Source organism: Carassius auratus, chromosome 13, assembly GCF_003368295.1.
Source record: "Carassius auratus strain Wakin chromosome 13, ASM336829v1, whole genome shotgun sequence".
Taxonomy (NCBI): Eukaryota; Metazoa; Chordata; class Actinopteri; order Cypriniformes; family Cyprinidae; genus Carassius; species Carassius auratus.
The window spans coordinates 9630462-9654311 of record NC_039255.1 but is presented as its reverse complement, the minus strand read 5'-3'; the positions used below and the strand labels follow the sequence as shown (position 1 = coordinate 9654311).

Sequence of the window (23850 nt, the reverse complement as noted above, 5' to 3'; positions counted from 1 at the left end):
ATCCTCACATCCAGACTGTAGGATTTGATAAAAGTGCTCGGTGAGGACCATCCTGCCGCAGCACAGATATCATCCATAGAAGAGCCACTGAGAAAAGCTTGAGAAGAAGCTACAGCTCGAGTGGAATGAGCCTTAACCCCTAAGGGTGAAGCGAGTCCGCGCGCCTCATAGGCCAAAGAAATCGCCTCCACCAGCCAATGGGACATGCGCTGTTTTGTAACTGCATGGCCCTTACTTTTATGTCCAAAGCAGACAAACAGCTGGTCAGAACCACGCCAAGGAGCTGTGCGATCCACATAAGTCTTTAAAGCTCTCACAGGGCAAAGACTTAGATCTCCTGACCCGGCCTCGGCAGGCGAAAAAGCTTCCAGAACCACTTGCTGAAAGCGAAAAGGGTTAGATGCGACCTTAGGAACATAGTTAGGCCTGGGCCGCAGCAGCACCTTCACAGAGCCTGGTGCAAATTCCATGCATGAGGGTGAAACAGAAAGAGCCTGTAAATCCCCAACTCTCTTGAGGGAGGATAAAGCCATGAGAAGAAGTGTCTTCAATGTCAGGATTTTATCCGATACGGTCTCCAAGGGCTCAAACGGATGCCCTGATAAACCTAACAACACAATGGATAAATCCCATGAAGGAACTCGCACAGGGCGGAAAGGCCTCAGCCGTCGCGCACCCTGTATGAAACGAGAAACTAATGGATGACGCCCCACAGAGGCACCGCCTATGCATTCGTGGTAAGCTGAAATGGCTGCCACGTAAACCTTTAAAGTGGCTGGTGTAACGCCATCCGAGAAACGCTCCTGGAGGAACTCCAGCACTGAAGCCACTGGGCAGTAAACTGGATCCACATTATGATTACCACACCAGGCTGTAAACAGTCTCCACTTGAAAGCATATAAGCGTCTCGTAGAAGCTGCTCTAGAACTCAATATAGTCTCAGTAGTTTCAGCAGAAAGACCGGGACATACTAACGCACTCCGCTCAGTGGCCACGCCCACAGTTTCCACAGATCTGGCCTCGGGTGCCAAATCAGCCCCTGTGCTTGTGATAATAAATCCTGTCTGATGGGAATCTCCCACGGAGAGCCCGCTAGCAGACTGATCAGATCCGCAAACCACGGCTGCGTGTGCCATCGCGGAGCCACCAGCAGCAGCTGTTCCACTCTGTCCCGGCGTAATCTGCATAATACCGCTGGGATCAAACGAATCGGAGGAAAAGCATACAGACTGGTCTTGGGCCAGCTGTGAGCTAACGCATCCACGCCCAGGGGCGATGGGGAGCGTAGGGAGAACCATAGCGGGCAATGCGTAGTCATGCTCGATGCGAATAAATCCACTTTCGCTTTGCCGAATATCCGCCATAAAAGATCCACCGTCTGGGGGTGTAATCGCCATTCTCCCTGTTCCAGAGCCTGTCTGGATAGCAGATCCGCTCCGAAATTCAATCGTCCGGGGACATGAATGGCCCGGATCGAGAGAAACTTGTCCCGAGACCACAGAAGAACACGCCTCGCCAGCCTGCACAGGGGGCGAGAGCGCAATCCTCCTTGATGGTTCAGATAAGACACAACCGCTGTGTTGTCTGATCTGAGTAGCACATGACGGCCGATCAGCAGATCCGAGAAATACTGGAGAGCCAGAAAAACTGCCAGTAATTCCAGTCTGTTTATATGCCAGCCGCGCTGAGCCGCTGTCCACACTCCGTGGGCTGGTCGCCCTCGACACACAGCTCCCCAACCAGTCAAAGACGCGTCCGTCGTGACAGTCTCTCGGAAAGCATAAATTCCCAATCGAACTCCTGACAGGAGAAATTCGGTTGACATCCAAATTTTCAGCGACATCACACACCGCCGTGTCACCGAAATCGTGCGATGCGGGAGACAACGGGGTGAAATATTCCGCCTTTTCGTCCACCACTGAAAAGGGCGCATTTGAAGCAATCCCAGACGAATCACGGGGGATGCTGCTGCCATTAGACCCAAGAGCCTGAGGCACAATCTCACCGTCACCGTGCGACCCGCTTTGAAGTGCCGCACGCATGACGCAATCGACTGAGCGCGCGGGAGAGAAAGCTTCGCTGTCATCGCGCGAGAGTCCAGATCTATTCCAAGAAAAGTTATCCGTTGAGAGGGAGTTAAAACACTCTTCTTGAAATTTGTTCGTAAGCCCAGGCTGTTTAAATGATTCAGCACAAGATCTCGGTGAGAGTGTGCTTGAGTCCGCGATTGCGCTATCACCAGCCAATCGTCCAAATAGTTCAACACACGAACGCCCTGGAGCCGCAACGGGGCCAGAGCTGCGTCCATGCACTTTGAGAACGTACGGGGCGCTAAAGCCAAGCCAAAGGGAAGAACGCGGTACTGATACGCTTTGCCCTCTAAAGCGAATCTGAGGAACTTCCTGTGTCTCTTGACGATCTGAATATGGAAATACGCATCCTTCAGATCGATCGTAATAAACCAATCGCTTGGTCGGATCTGAGACAGAATATTTTTCACCGTCAACATCTTGAATTTGCTCGGTCTGAGTGCAAGATTCAGACGGCGTAAATCCAGAATGGGTCGTAACCCGCCGTCTTTTTTCGGTACCACGAAATAACGGCTGTAAAAACCTGTCTCCATCTGAGAGGGGTGTACTTCTTCTATAGCCCCTTTGCTCAGCAGAGCTGACATTTCTTGTCGCAGCACCGCCATTTCCGTAGACTTCACCGTAGTGGGAAGAATTCCGCGGAAAGGAGGCGGGCCTTTCCGAAACTGAATGGTGTATCCGTGACAAACCGTGCGTAACACCCATTGAGGAATGCCGGGCAAGCGTTCCCACGCGGCCCGAAACAATATTAACGGTTTCAAAGCTTCCGCTCCCAGCAACGCCGTCATACGCGTTAAAACGACCGGACACGAAAAACCCGTGGTGTTCGTGCACCGGGGAAGCGTATGCGCCGGAGTCGTTGCGTTCCGTTGAGTATAATCCTGAAGCGTGTCCACGGCAGGAATTAGGCCAACAGATGGAACATCGGGCTCTGCCGCTAGCGAAAAAGCGGCGGCTGTGTGAGCCGTCATAAACGGGCCGTTTGTGTAGGGTCCTTGAGTCGTCCCTCGAACTCCGAAAGCAGGATTGCGCAGAGTGTCTGAGGGAGCGTCTGTCATTACAGCTCGATCCAATGTTGCTCGAGGCGCTGTTAGCGGCGAGACAATCAATGTTTGAGCATGGGGACTGCAATGAGAGTGTGGGATGCGCGAAAGCGGTCCGACAGCGCTCTCTAGCGGAGGGCACAGTCCCTGGCAAGCAGCAGAAAGATCAGGAGCTGCTATTCGGCACCCGAGAACGAGAGGCTTTAGCCGTCGAGGTCAGGTTCAAACGCTTACGTTGACGCTGGTGCGCCGGAGGAAAAACCCTAGGGCCCCAGTCCTTACGAGGAGGCGCCATGGGTGTAGGTTCCTCTCGAGAGGCTGCTCGCTGGCGGTGAGAGGAGGTTGAGCGAGAACGCGCGGGCGCTTGCCGGCGTTCGACCTCCCTGGGTCTGCGGGGAATCAGCTGGCGGAAAGCGGCTGATTGCTGTTTCGCTGCCCTGAACTTCTCCACTACTGACGTGACAGCCTCACCGAACAATCCATCCCTGGAGACAGGGGCATCCATAAGGAAAGATTTATCCTTCTCCTTAATATCGGTGAGATTAAGCCAGAGGTGGCGCTCAACCGAAATCAAACCGGCCATAGTACGGCCCACTGCACGAGCGGTATGTTTGGTAGCGCGTAGCGCCAAATCCGTAGCTCTACGCAGTTCTTTAACTGCCTCCGGTGTGATGCCCTCACCTTCATCCAATTCCTTCAATAACTCCGCCTGGTAGGCCTGAAGGACCGCCATAGAGTGGAGCGACGCAGCCGCCTGACCAGCCGCCATGTAGGATTTACCCACCAAACTAGACGTGACTCGACACGCCTTCGAAGGAAGAAGGGGGCGAGACTTCCAAGCCGCGGCCGAACTAGGCGCAAGGTGTTCGGCGAGAGTCTCTTCCACCGGGGGCATCATAGTATAGCCATGGTTCGCCATATCAGAAACGGTGGCGAAATCCGCGGCCGCGGCGTTAGTAATCCGCGCCGAAAATGGCTGTTTCCAGGACCTCGAAACCTCCTGGTGGAGGTCCGGGAAAAAAGGCAAAGGCCTCCGGGGCTGTGTAGGTGTCCGACTGGTTAAAAAACGGTCGTCCAGCTTGGAAGAAGGTTGGGCCTCGGCCTTGTCAACCTCCCAGTCTAGCCCCAATTTACCCACCGCACGAGAAACCACATCCAACAGCTCACTGTAGGAGGGGGAAACACGCCTCTCCTGTCCGCTAGGAGGAAGAGGGCTAGTGTCGGTCGCGAAGTCCTCAGACCCCGAGGCCGCGGTGGATAAAACATCGTCGTCATAGCGTCCACAACCGAAGGAGATGGCGGTGCATGCCTCCGGTGTGGGAAGTAAATCCTCATTAGAGAAGACGACGGGCTCAGTATAAGTTTTATTCTGCAGCAGGGTAGGGGAGAGCGAGCGATGTGGAGAATATTCCAGCGCTGCGCTGTCCACAAAATCCATGTCGCACGTGTCACCCCAGGCCCTCGCCTCGTGCGGTGCCTCGGCAGTCGCAGAGGTGACCTGACGGGGGTTAGACTCGAGGGCGACATTAGAGAAAACTTCCACCCTGGAGCGCAGCACTCTGAGCCGCAGGCCATCACAATGGGGACAGGAAGAAAGGCCGCTAAGCGCCGCCTGTGCGTGATGTAAACCAAGACATACTACGCACCTGTCATGAGTGTCCCCCGCCGTGATGTACCTGGTACATGGCTCCTTACATTTTCGAAAGCTCATCGCGTCCGCGAAGAGGAGTTAACACTGCTCGAAGAGATCGCTGGAGAACGCGAGACGATAGGGCACAGATGATTCGCTATTCCTGAAGGAATGAAATCTGAGCGAAATGGCGCGCTGCACCCAGGTATATCATGCTCGCGCATGCGCAGGGTGGTGCTATGCGCCATTTGGCCAATAGGATTGGCGGGATGGTATAGGGCTTCAGACATTCGTCACACCAGAGGTGTTCCCATACGTGGTGACGTCACCGCAGCATCGAAGTGACCTATGATAGGGAAACATCGCTATTCACGTGATTATAAAAGACGGTCACATGTCCATTAATGTCACACGTCACAGACAAATCACCACAGCAGAAATCTCGGTCGCTTAGAAATGACGTAGTGTAAAGCGTGTTCGTATGGCTGCCGGCTGGAGAGGGTGATCTGTGACAGTTTATTTTGTTTTTATTATAAAACTAAAAGTTTTGAGTGTGGTTAATAACACGGTTTAAGCTCTGTGGCTAAACTATCTTGTAGTTCATTATCAAGTGTAGATAAAAGTCTGTTGCTGAAATTGTGCATTTATATAATTTTTTGTGTATAATTCACGAAAACGTGGTAAATTATTATTTTTTGTCTCATCACACCCTTTTGTAAAAGGCATGACTTTATCTCTCTCACACTTTGACCAACAGATCTGCCAGACTTGTGTTCCTGTTCCAGAAACATCACAGTTGTATCTCTCAGTCTCAGAATTTCAACCAATTTGTAAGAATTTCCCTCCAGTTCTCCTTTGTTGTCCATTCTCAGAAAGCCATGACTGGCCATCCGCAGACTGATTTGGGGCTCTACAAGCCCCCTCAGACAGTCCGGGGCATGACAGAACTGGACCGCGCAGCTTTCAGTCAAACAGTCAGTGTTCCTGCCATACGGATACCAACCCAAGTTCTCAACAAAGTGGTCAAGGGTTTGAAGAAAGTGGCACTACAGAGGCCAGGACTCAAACGGGTTGTCGAGGACCACAGTGAAGATGGAAATACATACAGTAGTAAAGGAGAACATCGGCTGCTGCTTTTGGACCCAAACAACATTACATATGCAGATTCATTTGGCAGCGAGGAGGCAGAAGCTCTGAAAGCATATGGGGTGCCTCAGGAGATCCATAAGTACCAACTGAAACTCACCTATGAGAACCTTAAGAGTGAAGAGATACTGCGAGCTGTACTTCCTGAAGGACAGGATGTAACATCAGGATTTAGTAGAGTGGGCCACATCGCCCACATGAACCTGAGAGACCACCAGCTCCCCTACAGAAAACTAATTGGTGAGAAGAGATCACAAATTTAAACTTAAAGAGACACCCACAAATTCTGCCATTATTTACGCACCTAAGTGCAGTTCCAAACCTGTATGCGTGTTCTTCTTCAACTTATTTCTGTTAGTTGGCAAGGCAACATTTCTAATTTTCATTTAGTTCTCCATCTAATATTTACATTTTATTTTATGTCAGCTTTATTTCAAGTAACAAAGTATTTTAAATAGTTTCAGGTTTAGTTATCAATAATAACCCTGGTTTGGAATTACTTAAATGATGACAGTTTTTACTTTTTGGTGAGCTACCCTTTATGTTTGAGTCTTTTTTTTAATGGATTTTTGGTGTTTTGTTCCAGGTCAAGTAATCATAGATAAGAACCCCGGCATTACGTGTGTGGTCAACAAGACCAACACCATTGATTCCACTTACAGGAACTTCCAAATGGAGGTTTTGGCAGGAGAGAGTAACATGGTGGCAAAAGTGGGTTCATCTTAAATAGCGAATCAGCATATTCAGTTACATCAGTCAGTAATGTTCCTTTTTTCCTCTTTCAGGTACGCGAGAATGGCGTATTGTACGAGTTTGATTTCTCTCTGGTGTACTGGAACCCTCGACTAAGCACTGAACACGAGCGTATCGTTTCCCTTCTTCAGCGTGGTGATACCGTAGTGGATGTTTTCGCCGGGGTCGGTCCATTCGCGATCCCAGCAGCCCGTCGAGGCTGCGAGGTCCTCGCTAACGACTTGAACCCGGAGTCCTTCCGTTGGCTCCAGCACAATGCTAAACTCAACAAGGTTGACCGAAAAATAACATCATTTAACATGGATGGACGAGACTTCATCCGAGGACCTGTACAGGAGCGCCTGCCTGCTCTAATGAAGGGATCACACAAGATTCATGTGGTGATGAACCTTCCCGCACTGGCTCTAGAGTTCCTTGATGCTTTCAGAGGTCTGCTGGGCCCAGAGCCAGACCAGAGTCTTTCCTGTCTGGACGACAACCTGCCACAGGTGCATTGCTACGGGTTCTCCAAAGAAGATGACACTCAGAGGGATGTAGTGGAGCGGGCCGAGGCGAGTTTAAAGATTTCCCTGCAAGGACAGTGTTCTGTGCACCTGGTGAGGAATGTGGCACCCAATAAGGAGATGATGTGTGTGAGTTTTACATTACCGAGAGGGGTCCTGTACAGCACACACACTCAAAACAGAGGTAAGATACTCTCACACCCACTAGTGTCATTTAGCAGCAGTATTAAAACATGAAATAAAACCTATACACCACACTGTAGTAATGAAGGCAGGTCATTTCAGTTAAAATGTGTCTCTCTTTCTCCATAGATATTTCAGAGGAGCCATGTCCTAAGAAACAGAAGTGTGAGGATCTGACAGACTGAATTCACTCTGTGGTTGAATGTTAATATGTTTTAGTTTTTTGTTCTTTTAATTTTTTTAAATAAATTATCATTCAATGTGGGTGAATGCTGTTGCATTTCTTTGAGACGATCACACAACCAAGTCAGACACACATAATTGTGTGTGTGTGTTTATTAAACTGAAGCAGCATTACAAAAATAACAAAACTGATCAACAAAAAATTTAAAAAATCTGTACGCCCATTAAAGCTTGTTTATGTCACTTTTCAACATAAACTCCAGGGTATTCTGAAGCTGGCCCTGTGAATGGGTCATATTCACAAGGAGTCCTTCACAGGAATCTTTCCCATGTGTCCAAACATTCACAGCCTCTCCCTTGACTTGTCAGTGAGTCTTTAGGAAGCCTGATGATCAGATGGAGTGGAAGTGGCTGTAGTTTCGTAATATCATGAGGGGAAGAGGCCACTGAAAGCATCCTGGACGGCGCGATGGCATGCCAGTCCTGATGTATAACCACCAGCCTGATCCTGCGGAGACGCTGTGCGCACATGATTCAAATACCTGGACATGGGAGAAGATGAGTAGTTATAATAGTGAATAGCTTAACAGGTTTCCAAACACACAATTTTATCTTTGAGTATTATCTGGTTAATCCTCTAGAGGGAGCAGCTCTGCTGTTTTACATGCATGAGTCCATGGATTTCCCAATCACAACAAAAAATTTGTTCAATTTGAACATTTATCAAACATAAGTGTCAGTTCCTACAATTGCATATATATATATATATATATATATATATATATATATATATATATATATATATATATAACACCATTTTCTAAATTATAATAACCATCAAAATGATATTTTTTGAAAAATATAAATTTATATAACGCATTACTATTGTTTAAAAGTTTGGGATGGGTAAGACTTCTCATGTTTTTGAAAAATGTCTTCTGCTCAAAAATAAAGCAAAATAAATAGTGAAATAATATAATAATGTAAATTAACTGCTTTCTATTTTAATGAATTTTAAATAGTCATTTATTCCTTGGTTTGGTACTGCAAATCATACATTTTACACAGTATATTTAATGAACCACATATTTTTGTGCAAGCATGCTAAATTTTTTGTCCAACATTTATTTGAAATAGAAATCATTTGTAACATTATAAATGTCATTACTGTCACTTTCAATCAATTTAATGCATTCTTGCTGATTAAAGTATTCAGTTACTTATAACAAATAAAATAAAATCTTAAACATCTCAAACTTGGTAGTGAATATTCTAAAAAACAAAACTACATCACATATAAATACAGTGGCAAGCAAAAGTTTTGGGAACCACTTGCAGAATCTGTGAAAATGTAAATAATTTTAACAAAATAAGAGAGATCATACTAAATGCATGTTATTTTTTATTTAGTGCTGTCCTGAGTAAGATATTGTATATAAAAGATTTTAACATTTAGTCCACAACACAAAAATTATTATTAAAACAGAAATTATTAAAATAACCCCATCACTCACTGCTGGAAAGGGTTCAAATATGCAAAGATGCTGGAAAACTGAAGAATCTGCAGGACCTGAAGAATTTTTCTGAAGAACAGTTCTCAGTTTAACTGTTCAGATCAAACAAGGGACTCATGCACAACCATCACAAAACAGAAAGACGTGGGTCGTGGATCATCCAGGTAACAGCACACAGTATTAAGAACCAAGGGTTCTTAACATTTTTAACCAACTTTTGAATTTTTTGGGTTATTTTAATAATTTCAGCAGTTTTTTGTCTTGTGGACTATATGCAAACATCTTTTATGTAAAATATCTTACTCAGGACAATACTAAATAAAAAAGAACATGCAGTTAGTATGATCCCTCTTATCTTTTGAAAATGATTCACATTTTCACAGATTCTGCAAGGGGTGCCCAAACTTTCGCATGCCACTGTATATAAAAATTCCTGTAGATAACTAAAATATCAATATGTAACAATGCGTCAAAAATGTCACTTCTTAACCCATACATTCTTCTCCAAACTGACAGTTGCCAGTTACCCACAAACCATCAGGACAAGTGTCAGAAACCTAATGCTTGTGGGAGGAACTCTGAGATCTCACACTAGCCCAACACCCCCAAAACACTCCAGCAGCTGGAGTCCACAGCGGCCCTTCATTATGAGAGAACTGAAAATTACATGTAAACTGATACTTCAGTGAAAGGAAGAGAATGATGGAAAGAGAGAGAGGGAAGGGGAGGGGAGCGATAGAGGGGGTCAGGTATCATCAGAAACACTTAAGCTCCTCTCAGCTTCACACGCTTCCAAAACAAACAGAGATACCTGAAGCACTAGACCATGAGCTAATGCTGCTTCAATTCCCCATCATTAATACACAAACCACACATATAAATCCACAAGTGAATCGCTGTTATCACTTTTTGATCCAGATTCAGATCAAAAGAAATTGGAGCAAAAGTCTTTAAAACTTAAAATGGGTTTGTTAGCAGTAAATAAAAGTGCATGACCTTGATAAAATGGTTTTTGTCCACCTCATGTGGTCAAACTAATTGCAAATCATAAGATCCCTTTTATTTTCCATAAATTGTATCTTATAAATTGTATATTTTAAATCATTTTTAAATTATTCAATTTTCTATAAATTGTAAGGCTTGAAAAAAAATGTTTTTCATTTGAAACAACATATGGGACTCACAAACTAAAATATTGCATTTTTGGTAATTATAAAAAAAGCTCAAAACATAAAAATAAATTAATAACTTTACATATTTTTATTTGAATTAAACTCTCAACCTGAAGAACAAGAAGAGAAGTCCTAAAGGAAGAAAAGATTTATAAGAAAACTGGAGGGAAGTTTAAAAAGTGACTAATGTGAGGGTTTGGACTATGGCTAAAATGTTTAGGAGGATATTACTGGCCGTCTGACTTATGTATCCTTCACAAGATGGACATGTTGCTGACATCGCTCATGTTGTCAAATTGATGAGTAGTGTTTTAGTTAAAACATGCAGCTGTATCAGCGTTGACACACTGTGGTGATGATGGTGTGCATGTTCTCTGTCAGAGGGATCTGGGTTTCTTGCTAGCCTTTGATACCTAATAGAAGTGTGTGTGTGTGTGTGTGTGTGTGTGTGTGTGTGTGTGTGTGTGTGTGTGTTTGAGAGAGACTTTCCGAGCACAGGATTCAGCACCGAAATGTACCCCTCAGAAAAAGCAGAGGAAACTCTCATGCAGCTGCTGGACAATCTGTCATTTTAACAGGGTCAGTGTCACACACACATTCCTCAAACGGATCTGGTTGCCCGCACTGCTATGTCAGACAGACATCTATCAAACTGCAACTCATCCACGACGCAAATATCCTTATCGGAGTTCAGAGAGCAAACTCATCTATGCAGGAGCCAACAGAAGACCTGGGTCATTAAAACCTACTGGTCCGAAGGTATATTGCTGTTTACAGAAGCAGCATGTGTCTGTAATGCATGAAGATGTGTGTCATGGTTTAAGTTGTAAAGTGAGAAGGCAACAACTAAGTCTGAACGAGAACGAAAACACACACCCATACACACATCAAGGAGATGATGGGTGAAGATTCCTTGCTCGAAGGGTAAGCCACACCATTGTGAAATGCAAAATTCAATCAAATCTGTGGACTGAGAGAGAGAGAGAGAGAGAGAGAGAGAGAGAAGGTGAACAAGTTTAGTTTGTTCGTTGAATTCCCATAATGCACCCTAGGGGTATGTCTTAAAAGTTCAGCTCTCTCTCTCTCGCTACCCTTACACACAGGAATGGGGCCATTTGCAAGCCAAATAAACCCTTGGAGCCAAGGCCAGAATCTTTGTTTTAGGCTTGTTTGCATATGCAAATTTCAAATCTCAACTCTCAAAATGCAGTTTCCAAAAAAAACTTACTGACAGGGAGAGGTGGAGGGATGGATGGAAGTCACTCAATGAATTATCCTTATGAAATGTCTAAAGAAAATTTGTGTGCTTCATATTTTTATTAAGTAGTAATTTTTTTGTTTTACTAGGTTTAAAATGATTGCCTTAAACATGGCAATATTCACAGTACATCTTGTTCTTAATTACCTAAATAAACAACAATCAACCAGATGTACTGACCCTGTTCACACACGCTCCCTCTTCTGACCTGCTGATGGATTACTTCCTATCTAGCACAAGATGACTTCCTGTATGTGTTTCTATAAAAAAAACTAGTCTAAACATTGGCATGGCGAAAGACGAGTCCTTGGAAATTGCTCTGACCTGAAGAAAATTATACTGAGAAAATCAGAAACTCATGAAAACTTTTAACATAAAAAAAAAAAATATATATATATATATATATATATATATATATATATATATAATTTAATAATTAAAAAATTATGCAAAATAGAAGCATGTTCACTAGTAGTTTCAGATTTAAGGACAGTGAATATTTATACACAACACAAATAAAAAGGAACAGAAGTAAAAAAAATAAAAAATATCACTGCAGGTTGTCAAACTATATGGAATTTTACACTGCCGTTCAAAAGTTATGGATCAGTTAGGTTTAAAAAAAATTAACTGAAAAACTTTTATACAGCAAGGACGCATTCAACTGATTAAATCAAAATGAAAAGAGAGACTTTTATACAAAAGATTTCTATTTGAAATAAATGTTCTTTTGAACTTTCTATTTATCAGATAATCCTAAAAAAAAGGTATCATGGTTTCCACAAAATTATTAAACAGCATTTTTTTATTATTATTGATTATAATAAATGTTTCTTGAGCACCAAATCGGCTCATTATTGAATGATTTCTGAAGGATCGTGTGACAATGAAGACTGGAGTAATGTCTGCTGACAATACAGCTTTGCTAAGACAGAAATAAATTACATTTTCAAATATATATATATATATATATATATATATATATATATATATATATATATATATATATATATATATATATATATATATATATGTATAGACTTCTTTTAGAAACATAAAAAAAAAATCTTAATGAACCCAACTTTTGAATGGAATTCAAAGTAACCTGGATTATTTCAAAACTTTAACAAAACCTAATGTAAACACAGACTCTCATACAAGTCATGACCTGTCCAATACCAAATGCCTTTTAAGCTAATTACCTTATCCAAATCTCAGCAGACACGTCTCCAAACTCACCAGAGACATCACTCAACACTGACTGATTGACTGACTGCGTTTGTGTGTGTATGTGTGTGTGTGTGAGTTTGTGTGTGTTTGTGTCCTGAGAGGGTTTGATGGGAAAATTACTGATCCATCAAGCGAGACTAGTATAGGAAAAATCTGAAATATATTTATATGCAAAATTGTAAGAGTAGAAGAACATATTAACGCATAGTTATTTTCTCAAAAAAACTCAGCTATTCATACAACACACACATTACACAGATGCAGCTGACTGCACTTGAAAACATTGTGTTTGGAGGAAAGAAAACTTCAACCCAATCACCTCCTTCCAAGACACACACACAGCTGTCTTTAATAAAATGCCCCACCCAATCTGTATTTATACAGGTACAGAACAGGGACGGACACAGAGGACGGGGTTCGCCTCGGGAGTGAAGAGGAAGTGAATACATACATGACCCTCCAAAAACACAAACCAGTCCAACATAAATCTCCACTAACTCACTGTCAAAACACACTAAGACAAATGGCAAAAAACAATCCTTCTCTCTGTCAACTTCACACACATATACACACACACAAACACTCAGAGACTCATCCGCTCTCGACTTCAAAAGACTGAAGCTGGAAAGAAAAAAAATCAGAATGGCAGAGAAAAAGGAACAAAGAGAGAGTGATCCACCCTATCTTTTCTTTTCATAACCCTCACTCTTTTTTTCTCCTGTCCTCTGCTTTTCAACCCAAACCACATCACAAGATCCTCTTCTGAAGATTCCAGTGTGTATCTATCTATCTATCTGTGTGTGTGTGGGTTTAATACAAGTTAAGCTCTGTCAACAGCATCTGTGACAGAAATACACTTACAATGGAAGTCTATAAGCCACTACTTGCATTTTTTGCTTCATAGACTTCAACTGCGAGTGTATACCTTGGGGTTAAGCTTAATTTTTTATTTGAAAGAAGAACATTCTGTCAATAAAGGTTTAATTTTTGGGTGAACTATCCCTTTAATACTATAGTCACCAGTAGCCTAATAAAAGCGGTTTTATTTGACATGAAGCGAGTCATCTCAAATTATTATAGAGGTAGGATATAATGTACAGCATTGGCAGAATAAAGATCACTGCATTAATGAGAGGACCTAATTTACACTAATATAGCTTCAAAGACTGTGTGTTTGAGAAGAGTGAGAGAGCGTCTTACAGAGAAAGTCAAACTTAAGTGAAGCATGAAACTGCAAGCACAGCAAAACTGTCTGCAGACTTCCTGTTTACCCTGGGAGCAGGGCACCATGGGAGATGTGGTTTATTTGTTTGAATAAGTGGTCATTTATCTCTGTCAAACACACACTCTCACTGGCAGAAAGGGAAACGAGAAGGTACAAGAAGGAAACAATATACCTATGCATGAATTAGAATAATAATAATTATTGTATTTAATTAAATGCAGTCTGTTCATTGTTCCCCTTTTATTAACTGGAATAGTGATAAAATAACATATAACACAACATAAAATAAGACAACACAACATAACATAGGGAAAGGAAACACTGTAATGCCTTAACATGAACAAACAACAAGCAATACAGTTTTTATTTGTGGGTTGATAAAAAAAAATAAAGGCAACTCGTTGCTTATTGGCATGCATATTACTAGCATTTTGGCTGTTTATTTGTATTTATAAATCAAATATTAATGCCTTATTCTGCATGACCATATTTTAGATCCCTTAATCCTACCCCATACCTAAACTTAACGACTACCTTACTAATAAGTCATAGTTAATAGTTATTTAATAGTGAGAATTAGTCCTCAAACTAAAGTGAGACCAAATAAATTATTCATTGTTAGACCATGTTAACTAAAAGTGTTAAAAGACTCGACATGGTAGACTCTGACCCAAACACTGATGTAGTTAACTAATGTTAACCAATGAAAACGTATTGTAAAGTGTTACCATAATATAATATAATTCACATTAGCAAAATGCAAGTCATTCTTACCCTAATCGGCCTAACTGATCCAGTTCTGGAACGGGTGGCCCGTATGTGTCAAAGCACAGAGGCTGATAGACATACAACACCTCCTCCACACGAGACACAGACACCAAAGACACAGTCTGACCCTGAAGGAAAGGGACAGAGAGAAAGATGCATCTGTTTAGACAATACATATGCATATTTTTTTTGTCATGGTCACTACTAAACAAAAACTTAGATGATTTAGATTAGATAGACTAATTGCTTCAAACTCCACACATAAACACGGACAATGATTGACAGGCAGAGATCATTTCTGATTGGCCAGCTAAGTCTATGTCTGTCACAGAAACAAGTATGATTTCTGAGGACAACCATTTAGAAAGTAGGTAAATTTTAAGCATAATATAAAAATGAAAAACAAATAGCTTAGAACACCTTAAAATGTGACACTGGAAATATTATTTTCATTTATTATTTTTTAATAATCTAATTTTACATTTGACTGATTTATTGGTAAATATTAATATGTACCACCTTTTGAGATTATATTATTTAACCCACTCGTTGGGTTTAAAACGGAACTGTTAATGCAGATAACATCATTTAAACAACACTAACAGACATTCTGTCTAAGATGAGGTCACACACACACACACACAAATGCATGAGTGCCAATAACATCCCTCAATGGATCCAGATCCAAGCAGGGGATCTATAGACGTATGACAGCGTCACTCACTGCCAACACGCACACACACACACACACACACACAAGAGTGACTGAACTTGCTGGAGACAGACAGAAACCACAGCATGGAGGGAGAGTTAGTGAGTGTGTGTGTGTGTGTGTGTGTGTGTGTGGAGAGAGGGAATTTCCATGGTGGAGCTTCTTTGGTTTGAAAGTTCTGCATGCATTTAAATGGCAACAGAACAGCAAAGTAAAATAATGCCACACAAAACAGGGAGAGAAAAAGAGAGAAAACAACAGCAATACAAGTAACCAGAGCGTGTTTTATCATCTGTTTTATGATCTGTAAACTGACTATTCAATTAAACATTCCTGAACGTGAGCCCCCGAAATGTGCAGTCAGGGTCCAAAATTACATTTGTGCAACACTGTTGGTGAATTTGGCATTCATCATGTATGTATTCATTCATAATATTTATTTATATATATATATATATATATATATATATATATATATATATATATATATATATATATATATATATATATATATATATATATATATATATATATATATATATATATATATATATATATTTCAAATAAATTCTGTTCTATCAAACTTCCTATGCATCAAACCATCCTGAAAAAAAGTGTTATGATTTCCTCAAAAATATTACACAACACAACTGTTTCCAACATTTAATAATAATATGAAATGTTTCTTGAGCATTAAATCAACATATTAAAATGATTTCTAAAGGATCATGTGACACTGAAGACTGGCTGAAAATGTAGCTTTGCTATAACAGCAATACATTTCATTTTAAAATATTATTATATATAAAACCATTATTTTACTTTTTTTTATAATCTGTATATACTGTATTTTAATCAAATAAATGCATATGAGCATGCAAGAATTCTCTTAAAATAAATACTTCAAAAGTCTTACTGACCCCAAACCTTTGGACAATTGTATATATTTTAAAATAATTTAGAAAAAAATAATAGCTGTTTGAGACCCATTTAATTTTTGCTGTTCAATTCAAAACTTATATTGTTGCAATGCATTTCTTCAGTAAAGTTACTGGCCAGTTAAACATTTTATTTATTCACTGAAAACAATTTTTCCTCACATTGACACCACATATACACACACACACACACACACACTTGCAAGTTCACAAAAGCAAATGCAGCACTCCAATTCTACAAGATAAACACTTAAGCTTTCTTCATACACACACCAAATGTTTGTGGTTAATAATGAATTCAAAATAACAAACACTAATTATCTTGTCCGCCCAGTCTGATCAGTTCCAAACACAATTTGTCTAGAGATTTCCATGTCAACACATAGAAGCCATCCCACCATAGATTACCCTGTCAACAGCCTAATACCAGTGGAAAACTCTTCAGAACTCCAGTACACACACACACACACACACACACACTCCACTGTAAACCACTACCGCATCTTTGCCAACTCAAAAATGAACATCTGCGCTCAACATTTATTTGAGGTGTTGTGTGTGCGTGTAGAGAAATGCTGCTGATTCTGAGCATGCTGAGTGACTATAGATACATATTCACTCCCCAGCGCCCTTAAAACAGAGCTGGCGGCTCGATCCATCTTCATTACTGTGAGGGGGTGGAGAGGGAAGGAAATCCCTGAGCTGAAACACCCGTCCGGTTGTCTGCGCATTCAGAGTTTCACTCCAAGCAGTTACACACAGTTTAACGGGGCCTTGTGTTCAAATCAATCATATATCTGCTGCGTTTCGACATTCAGTGCCGTCCAGTGCTTTAACCTAACCCCTGCCTGGGCAGTGAATCAGCCAATATGTTTGACATTAACACATAGTAAACATGTTTTTATGAGGTGGACTTGAATTTTACATTTTTAAAATAAACCATCGCCCCTGGTTCTACATTTCAGACTGTCTCGGGAGGCACGGAACATTTTGACTGGCAGAGGAAAGGCTCTACGTTGCAATGGCCCATTTGTTTGTTCATTCTGTGGGTGTAAAAATTTCATTACCATTCCAACAAATTGCTTCTTGCCAGCAGTCAGCTACAAGTATCAACCAGAATGTGGGACTGGATTTGGGAAATTCTATTATAAACTATTCCATCTTAAAGTTGGCTTTAGGAGGAAGACTAAAAGAAGGCTGTGTTTCCAAACAGTTATGTAAATCTTAAAAGGAACTGCATATACTTCTGGAGCATTTTATGAAAATCAAAGTTTCTTGCACTAAAAACAGTCATAATTTAGTTTCACTTACCATAATTTAATAGCATAAAACCAGGCTGTTTTTGCTACTGTACCGTTAAGAGTTTATGTAAATGGTTATTAGATTAGCTATTCTCGTTGTACCAGTGAAGTACACACTGTCAGTCACCAGAGCAGACCAAGTTGACCATAAACTTTAAAGCTTATTCTGCTGTAACACTTGGATTGAGTAACATAAAATCAGATATAACTCTATATTTAACAATACGGATGCGTCCAAGAATACCTTGAGTACAAACTACAAAGTTCCTCAGTCAAATCTCTAAACATCTTTAAAAAGAAATATGGCAAGAACATTGAATTCACTGTCAAATTCAACTGTTGCAGCCTTATACATTGAAAACATTGTTTCCCATTGGACTGATAAAATTAATATGTTCTAAAGTCAGTCAATCAGTTTCACTTGGGCTTTTAGAATTTTTTTTTTTTTTTTTTTGAGTTCTTAATTCTGATCATTTCAATTTACATTGAATGCATTTGACAAACGGAAAGCAATAGGGCTAGCAATTGTCACTGATATTCCGATTTTTTTTTTTTTTTTTTTTTTTACGTATTTAGAATTTTGTACATTTTGGCTCTCAATGTCCAAGATATTGGTTTCAGTTAAGCTACTTTAAATATTTAATCATCAAAAAATTTAATTAAAAAAAAAGTGTTAAAGTAATTTTAAAAATGAATTTCCGTTTATATCTTGATGTGATGTTTTTTTATTTAGATTACAGTTAGATTATGTCATATATGAATAATATATATATATATATATATATATATATATATATATATATATATATATATATATATATATTTTATATAAATACACTTCATGTCATTCTATGAACCCATTGGAAGTTTTCTAGGGATCCCTGATTGCTTAAACTCTAAAGCAACTACAACTATTGCTTAAGTATCCTCAAACAAGGATTGTCCACAACGTTTTTACAAAAGTACATTTGACAAAACCCATTTAAATATTGTGTGTTCTGGACAAATGTATTTTTCATTAAGTCGAGAGAGGAATGTGAGAGAATGGCTTCTGGTTTTTGTTTCACATGGGATTGGGCGGGAGAGCGCGTCGGGACTCTGACTATGCAAGTCTTCAGGACGCTCCAAGGTCAACAAATATAAACTGTCTATCAGCACCTCCACTGACCTTCACACACACACACACACACACATTCATCTCAGATCAGCACATTTCAAAATGATCACACACTCACACTGTTCTGCATGTGGCACAATAGAAACATGTCACAAAAACACACAGATATTACTACAAATACATCAAAATAGACTTATCAACACATTATCTTAAATATCTTGCCCTATGCACTGAATTCACATTGAGAAAGTGTCCTGAATTTATCGTGTAACACTAGTGAACATACATCCAAATTCAGTGGGGATAAAGTGAGCTTTGTGGACCCTCCAGCTGGCATTAACTGAGCTCAAGTAACAAGTAACATGCCCTCTCCATGCCCTGTAACACACACTATTTTGATCTACTGGCTCTCTCCACATGCATGCAGAGTATGATTCTCTGCCTGCAAAAAGTCAGACGAACACACATATTGCTTAACTGCACAGCTCAGAAACATCTGTGTGTTAAATAAAACCATACACACATGCCTCTTGCCTAGTAGTGTAAAGCCATCTAAAGCTGACAATTTTTTTTTTTTAGAAGTACTACCCTCCCTGTGCCAAGATCCATGCCAACATACACACCATTCATCTCTCCAAGCCAACCACAAGACACGATTGTGGAAACTTGTTCACTTGGATTATATACACACACACAAACACAGACAATTGTGCACACTGTTTCTGTTTTTACTCTCAAACGGCAGTTTTTAAGATGTGCTGTACTGCTCCCCCTTCCTCGTTTGCATACACATTCATGACGTGTTGGTTCAGGTCTATGTCCTTTGCAGTGACCGCTGACGGGATTTTTTTTAAAGAAAAAAACCTGTCGTACCTGCTTTACGACACAGGTGTGCAACAAAATGATATAAACACACACACACTCCCACGTCATTCTCAAACACTGGCTAATACAAACATGCTGGTGTGTCTGGGTGTACACGAATGCTCGTGCACATAGTGCGCTAAATATAACACAGGAAACACAAGATGTTTATAAACATACGAAAAAAACATTTATGATGTCTATGGTTTAGAAAGTCATGTGATTGAAATATATGTTGGAAAAAAAATTATAAAAAAAGAATGGATTTAATTATGACTAATCATAAGCCTTCTTTTAGTGGCATTTCTCATCAAATCCTGGAATGAATTTGATTAATTATTAATTAATATGATGTAAGCCCTACCAGTTGTGCATGTGTGTATGCGTGTTGTTCCCTCACCATCATTATTCCAGTAGAGAAGATGTTAGCTGGCTTGACATTTTGCTTCTGTTTTTCTATCTGGGTCTCCAGTTGAGAGGCTCGATCTTTATGTTGGGCCAACAGCACAGCTGCAGGTAACTTGGAAATTTCCTGCAAGCACAAACACAACATTCAGGATATGCTTTTATTTCAAACATTCTTCTGACACTTTAATTGTCAGTGAATAAAATAGGAAATAAGAGCTAGGCTTGCATAAGCACCACAACTCAACGTGCCAGAGCACTAACCACTGCCACAACTCCAACCAGATAAGGATGGAGTTACATTTATTGTGTGTGAAGGATAAAAAATGTTTTTACGAATTTTCTACTCATTTTACATGATAGTCTACAGACCTACATTACCTTTACGGACTACCAGTTGATGACTTTGGACACAAAGGACGAAGTCTAAAGTCAGATGCACATTCTAATGTAGAAAGGCAATGAGGTATCAACCCATGGAACAAAATAACTCTTAAAATGTGTGTGTACCAGTTCATCTAGCAGGGCCTGTTTGTTTTTCCTCTTAGCCTGTAGTTGTCTTTGTTCCTCCTGCAGGGTCTCCAGTCTCCTCTGCTCTGAACCCTGCTGCTCCTGCAACAACAGCTCCTCCAACTCCTCCTGCTCACGTGTCTAACAGAGAGACAATTTATTAAAATAGAATAAAATTTTTAAAAAAAGAGCTCAACTGAGTCTGGAGTGCACACAAATTGCTATGCTGATTGCTTCTAAGCTCTATTTCAGCTTAAATGAACTTCTCACTTGTGAAATCATCCATCTGCTCAAACAAAACTATGCACATAAACCCACCAGTTTGGCTTTGTTTTTCTGTATAATGTCTTTGTTATCTCGCTGGTACTGTTCCATCATCTGCTTGGTCCTTTCAACATCTAAGTTATTTGTCAGGTTAAACACTGGAGACACACACAAAAATACATTTGAAAACTAAAAAATACATTTGAAAACATGAATAAATATCTGATATATGCATCTCACCAATGTCCTCCACTTGCTCCAGGTAGTCATTATACTCTTTCAGAGTGTAAAAATCTAATTCCCTCTTATTGTAGCTGAAAGATGAGAAGAAAATAAAAGAAAGAAAAGCCATACATCATTAAAAAGACAATCCTGGATGCACATATACACTTTTTTCCCGGACACATACATTTTAAGAACTTTCTTGCGGATCTCCACCTCTTTATCGATGGCTGGATCTTCGAAGAGCTGCACGCGGAAATTACTCTTTCTCAGAGGAGTGTTGCACTGCACACAGTTACCTGAACCACGGACAAACAGCATCTCCACACAGCTCTCACACCTGAAACACACACACACACACAAACATTTTACTCACATTGGCAGAAGGTCTGCTGAAAGAGGGTCAAAATAAACAGAAAATGAAATGTGAAATCTGCTGGAAAAGCCTCAAGAAGTAGTTCCACACAAACACACATTTCAATCATCTCACTGCTTCAGAGGGTAAAATTTGGCCCTAAAAACTTTCCAAATGGAGCCATAACTTAGACTAATGGATAAAACAGAGGCCTGATATATGTGTGTGTGTGGTGGTCTTACTCGATTATAATGGAGTGATGATGGGTCGGGTTTGAAGCAAGGCAGCCATACACATTAAGGGCTGACAAAGTACAGTGTGTGTTAAAAAAAAACAATGTTACATCTTGCCTAGGATTTATGCATATAACTAATGCTGAGTTTCAACTACATTTTCTTAAAAATACAGTAAGCAATCTTTCATTTTCCACTGAGTAGTTTAACTTTCCTTTTATCTGTCTGTTTTTCATTGCTCACTGAAACTGTTCAATATTACAGGTAGTGTATATGATACAGCAGACAACATTTCTGTAAACAATCTTTGTTGGTGACAGGAAATTAAATATATTATATAACATAAAATATATATTTGCTTTTATTCAATAAAATGCTTAAAATAATTATATTTCAAACAAATGCTATTCATAAAAAAATCCTGGAAAAAATTTAGCACAGTACTGATAATAATGATAAAGGTTTCTGGATCATGTGATGCTGAAGACGGGAGTAATGGTGCATAAAAATTCAGCTTTGCCATCACAAAAATAAAATACATTTAAAATATATTAAAATAGAAAACTGTTATTTTAAAGTGCAATAATATTTCACAATATCACTCTATTACCCTACCATTTTTTGTTTTTGTTTTTGTGATGTGTCAGTGAAAATTTTAAAATTTAAGTATTTGTCTGATTAGGCCAGCAGGTTAAAAAACTAATAATAATAATAATAATAATATAATATATATACCCTTTCTGATCACTGAACTGATAACAGGACACATAGCAGACCTAAACCTGTGCAACCTGCATTCTGCACCACAACTCAAAGTGTCAGGAACTAATGTACTGACCACGGCACCATCGCTCAGCTTATATCTAGCCTGGGTTTTCTCTGAAGCATCTCAACTGTTCACTTTTTAACTTTCTTTAGAGGGTAGACTAGACTCTATACTTCTCCCTGACTCATGACCTGAACAGACACAAGGTGAGGGTGCGCATGTGAGAGAGAGAATGACAGACCTTTAAAAAAGCCAGCAAAACACAAGTTCAAACACTGACTCTAATGTGAATAAAAGAATGCTAGACATTCCCTGCTCATTCCTCCACTCCCGATCTGTGTTTGTCAGCATGTTGAGAGGTTACTACACTCCTCTAACTCAGCACAACTGACCCCGTCACACACAAACACGCACACATAAGTTAACTTTGTCCCTCTCATCTACTATCTCTCACACACACCTACTTGTGCCCTTCCCTCTTCACTGCTGCAGGTCATCAGCACACACTCAGCATCAGCCTTATCAAAACACGGTTTCTTCAACTACGGGCACTAGTTTTAATAAAAACTAACAGCCTTTTCAATTTGATTTTATTGTTTATTGACCAAATTTTTTTTTAAAATCTGAAAATCAGAATACATTGATGATATTATTATTATAGTATTATAAAAGCTATGAAAAAGTAGAATAATTATTAACCATTTTAAACATTTATTATTACATGAAAAAATGATTTTTGCAAAACAATATAACTGTCTCTCAGTTGTGGCTGTGATTTTACATGATCTTTTACTATACAAGTAAAACGAACCAAATGCGTATAATAAAACTTTTAGCCATCACGAATAAGTCCTACACCGGTTTGAATGATAAGAGATCTGACAGCAGGAACTCACAGCGTGTGTCCACACACATTCACCATCAGCTTCAGAGATGGATTTCTGTATTTCGTCGTCTTGCACCTCGGGCATCCCTGATCATCCATTATTATTATTGTTATTATTATTTGTTTTAGTCCTCCTGTAAAATAATAAACAGACTCCACAGCGAATAGGAGTGTTACATTCAAAATCGCCCTGGTGGAAACAAATGCGTCTATTACAACCGTTCCCATGCAAACACTGCTCGAGTCGCTCGAGTTTGAGCTCCTTCCAGAGCTGAGTTTCAGCGATAGATAGATAGATAGATAGATAGATAGATAGATAGATAGATAGATAGATAGATAGATAGATAGATAGATAGATAGACAGACAGACAGACAGACAGACAGACAGACAGACAGACAGACAGACAGACAGACAGACAGACAGACAGACAGACAGACAGACATTTTCATAAATAAATGTGACCCTGGACCACAAAACCAGTCTTAAGTGTGATCTGAAAGCTGAATAAATAAGCTTTCCATTGATGTATGGTTTATTAAGATGGGATAATATTTGGCCGAGATACAATTATCTGAAAA

General features: G+C 40.0%; 2 protein-coding genes across 3 annotated transcripts; one reads left to right on the top strand and one right to left on the bottom strand.

The window, feature by feature from the left end:
• The first annotated feature begins 5185 nt into the window (after positions 1–5185).
• On the top strand, positions 5186–7612 carry LOC113112575 (tRNA (guanine(37)-N1)-methyltransferase-like). 2 transcript variants are annotated; one of them, XM_026278270.1, is made up of 5 exons: positions 5186–5264; positions 5521–6149; positions 6496–6620; positions 6695–7349; positions 7478–7612. In XM_026278270.1, exons 1-5 carry the CDS (start codon positions 5245–5247, stop codon positions 7531–7533), a joined length of 1485 nt encoding a protein of 494 aa, XP_026134055.1. In that variant the 5' UTR covers positions 5186–5244; the 3' UTR covers positions 7534–7612. The 2 variants fall into 2 exon arrangements, with proteins under 2 accessions (XP_026134055.1, XP_026134056.1); XM_026278271.1 differs by having other exon boundaries at positions 5223–5443.
• A 74-nt stretch (positions 7613–7686) lies between these two features.
• Positions 7687–23453, bottom strand: LOC113112576 (CDK-activating kinase assembly factor MAT1-like). Its single transcript, XM_026278272.1, has 8 exons — positions 23282–23453; positions 21219–21371; positions 21050–21123; positions 20864–20967; positions 20546–20686; positions 20031–20162; positions 14705–14826; positions 7687–8073 (listed from the first exon to the last, which is right to left on the bottom strand). The coding sequence occupies exons 1-8, from the start codon at positions 23368–23370 to the stop codon at positions 7959–7961; spliced, it is 930 nt and encodes a 309-aa protein (XP_026134057.1). The 5' UTR covers positions 23371–23453; the 3' UTR covers positions 7687–7958.
• Positions 23454–23850: the final 397 nt, after the last annotated feature.